At 42.9% G+C, this 8938-nt stretch overlaps 1 protein-coding gene across 2 annotated transcripts; it reads right to left on the bottom strand.

The window, feature by feature from the left end:
* Positions 1–492: 492 nt before the first annotated feature.
* Positions 493–7424, bottom strand: BCL2L15 (BCL2 like 15). Of its 2 annotated transcripts, XM_039249080.1 has the most exons (5): positions 7239–7424; positions 5842–6037; positions 5414–5535; positions 2536–2760; positions 493–1928 (listed from the first exon to the last, which is right to left on the bottom strand). In XM_039249080.1, the coding sequence occupies exons 2-5, from the start codon at positions 5966–5968 to the stop codon at positions 1911–1913; spliced, it is 492 nt and encodes a 163-aa protein (XP_039105011.1). In that variant the 5' UTR covers positions 5969–6037; positions 7239–7424; the 3' UTR covers positions 493–1910. The 2 variants fall into 2 exon arrangements, with proteins under 2 accessions (XP_039105011.1, XP_039105009.1); XM_039249078.1 differs by lacking the exon at positions 7239–7424 and having other exon boundaries at positions 5842–6413.
* Positions 7425–8938: the final 1514 nt, after the last annotated feature.

The raw sequence follows: 8938 nt of genomic DNA, 5'->3' as shown, positions 1-8938 counted from the left end.
CATCAAGTGTCTTAAATCAGTGCAAAAAAAAAAAAAAGGCTAATTTTTACGTGAAAAAAACATGAAATCTCACTTGGGATCACTAACCTATTGTGATTTCTCTATGAACAGAGGAAATAGCATAACTTGAAAAAGTCAAAACATAGTAGCAGTGCTACATCTTTAATTCTCTACCCATTTAGGGGAAACAGATAGCTGCTGGCTGAAGGGAGGGGATGTGGTTACACACTTTAGCCATTAGCCAAACAGTAACCAAACCATTAATGCCTCTTTTCAAAATAGATACAGCAATGCTCTTCTTCTTCTTTTTTTTTTTTAATTTTTTTTTAATGTTTTATTTATTTCTAGGAGAGAGAGAGAGAGAGAGACAGCGTGAGCAGGGGAGGGGCAGAGAGAGAGGGAGTCACAGACTCTGAAAGAGGCTCCAGGCTCTGAGATGGCAGTCAGCACAGAGCCCGACGCGGGGCTCGAACCCACGAACTGCGAGATCGTGACCTAAGCGAAAGTCGGACGCTTAACCGACTAAGCCACCCAGGTGCCCCAACAATGCTCTTCTTCTTGACAGCCAGGTAAGTAGTCTGGTTTGGGGACTTAGGGATGTAAGAGTGATGACCAGCTACTAATCTACAAATTATTAAGGACTATTTCGAGATACACATACCATAGCTTCCAGTCACTTCCAATCGGGAGTCACAGAGCTTTCTGATTTCCCAAAGTCCTAGAGAAAGTGTGGACTATGCAAGAACCAACAAATACTCTTTGACTAAATTCTAGTTATCCTATCTACAATGGTGTTCAGCAGGAATTATGGGGATTGCAACAGAATTTAAATCATCCAGGGAGAAATGTTCATTTAGCTTTAAAGCAAGGGTCTACAAACTTTTCAGTAAAGAGCCAGACAGTAAATGTATTTTATAGGCCATATGGTGCTGGCTGTTCGTCCTCAGCTCTGCGTCACAGTACCGAAGCAGCCGTGGACAAGATGTCAACAAGTGAGTGTAACTGCAATCCAATAAAACAATTGACAACAAAGGCAGCGGGCAGGATTTGGCCAATCCATTGTCTACAATGGTGGGATCTCAAGTTCCGTATGTACATTAGAACCCCCTGTGGAGCTGGTAGGACCCAAGGCCCGGCCCACCCCTGCAGAATCAGAATCTCCAGGAGGGGGCCTGGAAACTGGCAGTGTATAAGGTCCACATGCGGTTTGGAGGCCGCTGTTTGGTTTGAAAAACACCGTGGTATGCAGCGAGTTTCATCTGAGCTGGGATGGCCCCTCTGTCCTAGATGTGGGCCAGCACTTCCTGCATCCTGTGGCAGTAAAAATGCACTCACTGTTTTATCTTTTGTCGGCCTTTCTGGTAGAAGGGCAGATGCAGAAACAGCTATGTTTTGCTTTCAACCTAAAGATGCAGAAAATAATTCTGCTTTGGTGAAATCAACACAAAACTCGGGTTATGAATTCAAAAGGAAATTCCCAACGTAAAATAGCAAGATTCCAACAAAAATCTCCCTGAGGTCCTTTAGACTGCTAAATGAGCAGACAAGATCTGTCCCAAAGGACAAGGCGAACTGTGAAGAAACAGTTTACTGTGAACTCCCCTTCCCAAACTACCGCCAGCAAAGCCCTGCTCTGGTGCCTGGAATTCCTATTGACAAGTCACTACTCTGTGTCTAGAGGTCTTTGCTTACATGGTACCTCATGAAAACTCTCATAAAAACACGAAGCACAAGATCTCTGTAGACCTCCCAGCGTTAGCAATCAGCAGAAAAGAAATTATTCAGCTGAGTTCGGTTCCGTACAAAAGAAAGCAGCCTTGGTTTGGGTGTCTGTTTTAATCGCCAGAAATCAATCACCTGATCAGTCACAGAGGCAATGATGTTCAGGCTGGCAAACGGCCGCCTCTTCTTCAGCTCTCCAGGTTCTCCTAGGAAGGACAGTGGATAGCCTACAGTCAAAGGGATGCTTTTCAGGAGCTTCCCAAAGAAACCGCAAATAATCTGCAGATACCTCAGGAAATGCGGCTCTTCCTAAGGCCCCTGCTGATGCTGGAAATGAAGAGAAGTGCTCTGTGAGAGCAGATGTCCTAATGGTTACTAGGACGTGGGCTTAGAATGCCTCCCTAGACGTGGTTTTTTGTTAGGCAACAGGGGGACGGTTCTTAATCTCTTCAAAATACATCCAAAGATGTTAGGGAGAGGAGACCCAGAAATTTACCAGGGAGCAAAGTGAAGCCAGGCTGAGATCGGCATTCTATCACCAGGACACTTACTAGGCGGTTATACATAGGAAGTGGGATTTAGCTTTACAGAGTTAGTAGTCCACATTTTAGGCCAAATGTCCCTGGAGTCCACCACCCACAGTCCTGAGCTTCTGACTGCTCGCTCCCCTTTCTATTGGCATTTTCAGCAAAGTAGGGTGGCCTGTTTTTCTACTTGGTTTCCAGCTTACAAAGAATCAGGAAATGGAGTCCCAGGTTAAGATTACAAAAGCATGCAAATGCCTATGAGAGCCAGGGGCCCCAATATACTTACCCAACCTCCCTGGCCCTGGACAAACTCCCGGATGGCACTGTTCCCGTTGATCATGTTTACTACGGGGACAGCCACCTGTCTTGCCATGTCAGGAGCTGTGCGGGCCACAAATTCAAGAAGCTTCACAGACACTGCCAGGAAGGCTCTCTCATAAACTAAGCTGGGGTCCTGAGCACACCAGGACTTGCTGAGAGATATTACTGTGTCCTGCAGTACAGCTCCTGCCTGGGAAGAGAGAGAATATCAGTGAAGTATCGATAAAAAAATGCAAGAAGCTGTAGTTGCAGGAATCCAGGAAAGCCAGTGTTTCCTAGAGAATGGTAAACGCACCACTGGCTGTATCTGAGATAATCTAAGGAGTAGATGGCCAAACTTTGGTATTTATTGTAATGGGTATAGAGAAAACATAAGTATCCCATCAAACCCATGATTTCAGGCATCACTATTTAAGATGAACAAAATGATTGAAAGAAAAACAAAATGATTTGAAAGCACAATATCAAGTATGTGATAGTACTTAATAGTCAAGTTGTGAAGGTACTACTTGAATGACTGAAGTCTGGGAAATTCTGAAGTTAAAAAAAAAAAAATTTGTTTTTTCTCTTCCTCTTTCCTTCACCCCAAAAATTGATTCAAAAGTCATTAGATGGGATGGGGCGCCTGGGTGGCTCAGTCAGTTTAGCATCTGACTTTGGGTTCGAGTCCCATGTCGGGCTCCGTGCTGACAGCTCAGAGCCTGGAGCTGCTTCAGATTCTGTGTCTCCCTCTCTCTCTGCCCCTCCCTCGCTCATGCTCTGTCTCTCACAAATAAAGAAATGTTAAAAAATTAAAAAAAAAAAAAAAAGTCATGAGATGAGGCCAAGCAAGATGTGCTGTGTGTGGTGTAGGGGGGGCCATGGGAGTCAGAGCAGGATATCAGAGTCCAAACAAGTCGGAAGGGCCATCTGTATGAGTACCTAGCTCTTGGTTTCCAAATACCATCCTCCACTAAAACAAACCAGAGCTCCCTGGACAATGGCTGATTTCAGGCTGGGTCCTGGAAATATAAGAGACTTGTCAGGAAGTAAGGAAGTACTCACAGAGTAACAGAACATGCCAAGAAGACACAGCCAGATCGGAAGGACTCTCACTCACTGGCCAGAACTAGGACAATCTGAACATCCAAATAGATAATGATGGGAACAGATTACTAGTAACAGATAGGAATTCATGAGTCCATGTTGAGGGAAAAAATAAATATATGAACAGATCGAAATGTTGACAAGATATTAGATATTTACATGGTTCCAAAGTACCTCCCATGCAAATTTAACTATATTAACTACAGATATAACTGCAATAGAGAAGCCTTGCGGATACCATCTTAAGTGATTAAATTAACATCAGTAATGGGACAAATTGAAATTTGTGCCACTTAATAGGTGCGATGGGAAGAACACTGGACACTTCCGTGATCTTACTGTAAAGGGACATATTCTGAATCTATGCATAATTGCCCCATACTCTTCAAGTGTTGAGGGCATGAAAAGTCACAGAAAGACTCAGTAAGTATTTCAGATTGAAGGAGACTAAAGAGACATCACGACTTAAATCCAATATCTGATTCTGGCCTAAATCTTTTTGTTGTAAGTGACATCATTCGGACAACTGGAAAAATCTGAATGGAATCTGAGGATAAGATGAAAATGTGTCAGTGTTGATTTCCTGGTTTTGGGCGTTAGATTGTGGCTACATATAAAACCATAGCCTTGTTGGAAGGAAGTGTAGAAGTATTAGAGATGATGCACATCTTATCAGCCACCTACTCTCAAATGATTCAAGAGGGAAATTCTTTGTATAATATGCAACTTTCCTATGAGTTTGGGACTGCTTCAAAAAACTTTTTTTTTTAAATTAAAAAAAAAAAGGTAAATTCATCTCTTAGCTACCTTGGGAAAGTTTTAGCACAAGCAATTAGGAGCAGTAAGTCTGGTTCTGCCTGAATAGACGCCCCATCCAAGCTGTATTCAGGACGAGTAAAGCATAAGGCTGAAGGATGTGGTTCAAATCCTAACTTCAACACTCACGGAGTAGCCTCATTTCTTGTGTCCCAACTCCTCAGTTTCCACATCTGCTTATATGGATATCAAGTCAGAAAATACTTAGCGAGGGTCTCCTGTATACGAGGTGCTCTTCTAAGTCATGTGCATCCTGCGGTGAACAAACAGGTCAGATGTTTGCTCTCACAGCATTTCATGCACATGAGGAGAGGTCACACTTATGAATAATAGTTTCTATACTGCCTCAGAGGGTGGTAGCAGGCTTAAATGAGATAATAAGTGCAAAGCATTTAGAATGCTGTCCGGCACGTTTTAAGTGATGAGTTAATATTACCTGCCATTATTGATACAAATCAGCAACATCTTCCAGAACACTGCCTGTGGTCTTTACATCCAATCCAGAATCTAAACGCTACTACAATAATCTTCATTCTAATGAAAAGTCAGGTAAGCCCAAGGTGGCTGCTGTAAGTACATATTCCCTCAGTGTGGTGACTGCCTATCATTCCTGTACAAAGTTCCATTGCTGGGCCTTCTGGGGGTGGGGAAGGGGAGACACCCACTCTCAGCAAAATAAATATTAAAACAGGTATATAAGAGAATAAAGTGCTTGACTAGGAACAAAATGCTACAGATGTGCTCCATGCATTGTAAGCACAGCTCTGATGGAAACAAATGGAAACAATCTCACTATCACTTGGGCTCTGATGAACTCCTAAACAACTGGATAATTCCTGCTATTTCTCCAGCCCCCACATCGTTCACAGGATATTTCTAGTCACGGTCATGTAAGGGTAGTAAGAAAAGAGCATCTGAAATAGGAAAACCAGTAACTTCACCTGTCCCCGAATGGCTTCTGAAATGACGTTTTTGGCAGAAGCTTCCATTTCTCCGTTGAACTGGTCACCCAGCATCCGAAGGCGACGAGCAATGATGGCCACATCAAAAGAGCAAGACTCTCCTAACAGAGGGAACACATTCACATTTGTTACAGAGCCAGAAGGGATAGCAGCTCCCAGGAATCTGGGCAGTGGAGAAAGCTCTTGACCTTGAAGCAACCTTGGCACTGTTCTCTCCCAAGAATACCTTCAATATTCTGTCAATACCGAGAATCAGAGAATATCTTTCCCTTCCATGGAGACTACTGATTTTCAGGTATTGCTAAAAGCTTAGTTTGCCTTGTGAAACTTAAGAGGAAATAAGGAAATATGCCCAAAGTCTCTTGTTGACCTACAATCACCACCTCAGGCCAGGGAGCCTTCCTTACCTGAATCTGTTTCATCTGCACAACGTAGGTCCCGCTTAGCAGCCTGCAGCGTGGTGCTTAAGAAGCCTGTGAGTAATGTGTCCACGATGCATTCCGTTTGCTCCTCAAAAGTTCGGGGGCTCTTCATTTTAGATGTTTGTTTGGATATCTGCAGCAGAGTTTTCCTTCTCCACAAAACAAGCAGTTTTCAGGTCAGCTGTTAGTCAGAAATACTGGTATACCAGGTGTGTCTCCGTTTTATAAAGTTTCCTAGAGCCTGCCCAAGAATTTTCCTTCAAAACTAGCTGCTCAGATGTGGAACTCCTCTGGTGAGCTCACTATACAGAACACGGGAGACTTTTTGAAGACTTTCAGTTCCTTTTCTCAGAACCACACCCTAGCCAGTACCCAAGATTAATTAATAACTTGTATTGTTGGCCAATTTAGAACTGAAATAGAGTTCAGGAAGAGCTTTCTTGGGCAATTTCATTTAGAAATACTTCCTGTTAGGTTGGCTGTGTGATGTCACTTATGGAAAGGAGGTTCTGAAGTTATAACAGGTAATCCTTCAATGCCTGACATATGGCACTTATTTGCCATAATCATACATTTAACTTACTTTTTTTAAATGTTTATTTTAGGGGAGAGAGAGCACATTTGTGTGTGCACGAACACACACGACCAGTGGTGGGGCAGGGAGAGAGGGAGACAGAGGATCCGAAGTGGGCTCAGAAAGGACTCTGCACTGACAGCAAAGAGCCCAGTGAGGGTCTCGAACTCACAAACCATGAGAACATGACCTGAGCCAAAGTCAGTATCTTAATCGACTGAGTCACCCAGGTGCCCCAATTTACTGAGTATCTAAGGGTAAGGAACTATACCTAGCACTAGAAATAACAGAAAAATGGCACAAACACAGTTCCTGTCCTCAAGGAGCTTACACTTCAGCGTGCAAGGCAGATGTTACGTGACTAATCACATAATTTCTTGTGCTTATTGAAATTACAATGTGCAATAGGGAATCAAACCTATGGGTTTAAGAAAGCTTTCTTGAAGTCATAACATCTGAGATGAGCTCTGAGGGACAAGTAGGGATTATGAGGCAAACAGGAGAAATAAGACTATGTCACAAGGAAACAGGATACATAAAAACTAAGGGGATAGAAAAAAAAAACTTGGGCATTTGAGAAATTGTGACTGGAGACAGTACAAAGTATTTCACAGAGAAATTCTGGGGATTAAATAAGATCATGTTACATCTGAAATGTAGTCAATGTTAAATATCTCCTTGTTAGCCCAAACCTAAGGACTAGGCTGGAAGGGATCTGGGACTCAATCTCTAACAGAATTAAATAGGGTTTTCCTAACAGGGTTAGACTCCATCACTCTGTTAGGAGATCTCCTGATTAGACACTTACCCACTGGCTGCCCCTTCTTAGTATAGTCACACCTAGATTTTGGATGTGGGTGTCAGCACTGAAACCTACCACCCTTCCAAGGTACTGTGACTGGTAAACTGATAAGAGATTTGAGCATAAACAGTGAGTCAGTGGTTCAGAATGAAAGTTCTACTAGCAAATAACAAGAGTCAATCTTCTGTTTTTTTGTTTTTAAATGTTTATTTATTTGCTTTGCAGGGGAGGGGCAGAGAGAGAGGAGACAGAGAAACCCAAGCAGGCTCCTGGCTGTCAGCGCAGGACAGGGGCTCAAACCCCCGAGCCCATGAGATCATGACCTGAGCTGAAATCAACAGTTGGGCACTCAACCGACTGAGCCACCCAGGCACCCCTGGACTAGAAACACAAGTTATGTTTTTGTCCTCTGTCACTAGGGCCGAAACTTCAGTTTCTACTAAGTAAGCTTGAGACTTAGAAGTTCCTTCAGAGAGAATTCTGAGCCAAACTCTTTTCACACTAGAGCTAGTCACTAAAAATTTAAGGATTCCAAAAAATTAATTTGGCATACTCCCAAACTAACATACTGGAACACAAAGAAAGGGTTTATAAGATACCATCCAACTGATGTTAAATAGCTTACCCAGGGTAAGTGGCATCAGTAAGTGGCAGAATAGAAATTTAAAACCAAGTCCTGTCTTCCCTCAATAATAAACCCTTCCCACAGTAATTCATTTCACAACCCTTTTGCTTGTAGGCAAATACCATCTTCGGAATCTAATCTTTGCATTATCTTGTCTACCTTTGTGGTTATCTAGCATCATCAATGTCATAAGACTACAGAAACAGAGAATGCCCTCTCTGGGACAACTGGGTACAGTTTCTTCCTTTGTGCATTTCCCCTTGAGCCTTCATTGTAGCACCTTCCGGAAGAACCATCTCAGCCCTTCTCCCACCACCCGCCTACCCTTCACTCTTGCACTTCTAACACTGTACTCCCAGTGAGTACTGAAAAATGAGGCCAGAAGTTTTTCACGTCACTTGCTTCTTTTGTGCTCTGGCCACAATAATTTACAACCCTCTCTCAAAAACCTTATCACCTTGTATCATGGGCTCAAAGTGCAGGGTGTGGTCATCTGTGCCAGGTCCGCACGTGAACAAACAAGGATCCTTGGGTACAGCTCCTCTGGACGTGTAAATCCATTAACTAAGAAAATCCGTTATTTGCCTACCCTCCCCCAAACACCCAATGTATGAGAAAGGGATAGAATAATTGTAGCGGAACTCCCGTTCAAAAAGGGGGCTGGGAGAAACGGAAGCTTTTAAGAGCCACTAATCCATGGCAATAAAATTATGGTCAGGACTACACAAATGATGGCCTCTGCAATATTCTAAAGCGCCGTGGTCATCAGGGGCACCCATTCCATGTGTTACGTACTACCTCTCAACCAAGGTAGACATCAGAGGGCCATCTTTCTAAAAGCACAATATCAACTACCCTCAAGTATTTTAAAAACATGCATCTACTTATGTATCACATCACGAAGCCATTTATGTGTGCCAAGGCTACAGAGAGCCCCTAGGAAGAAGAAATATAATTAACTCCACAGTATACTTAAGCTTTAGTCACTGCGCTTATAAGTGAGCCAACCTAGGCTACAGTTAGATACTGTTTCTTCACTGAGATTTTAAAATTACACTTTTTCAAAAGCAATAGTTTTATA

Source organism: Hyaena hyaena, unplaced genomic scaffold (assembly GCF_003009895.1).
Source record: "Hyaena hyaena isolate Hyena2069 unplaced genomic scaffold, ASM300989v1 scaffold_330, whole genome shotgun sequence".
NCBI lineage: Eukaryota > Metazoa > Chordata > Mammalia > Carnivora > Hyaenidae > Hyaena > Hyaena hyaena.
Note: the sequence above shows the minus strand (reverse complement) of the source record. Positions and strands in the feature narration are given on the sequence as shown.

Excerpts from the sequence above, each read along its gene's own strand:
- BCL2L15 (XM_039249080.1), bottom strand. The coding sequence starts at position 5,968 with ATGAAGAGCCCCCGAACTTTTGAGGAGCAAACGGAATGCATCGTGGAC. Across the intron at positions 5,536-5,841 it reads TGCAGATGAAACAGATTCAG|GAGAGTCTTGCTCTTTTGAT; the intron begins GTAAGGAAGGCT and ends TCCCTCTGTTAG. Across the intron at positions 2,761-5,413 it reads CAGAAGCCATTCGGGGACAG|GCAGGAGCTGTACTGCAGGA; the intron begins GTGAAGTTACTG and ends CTCTCTTCCCAG.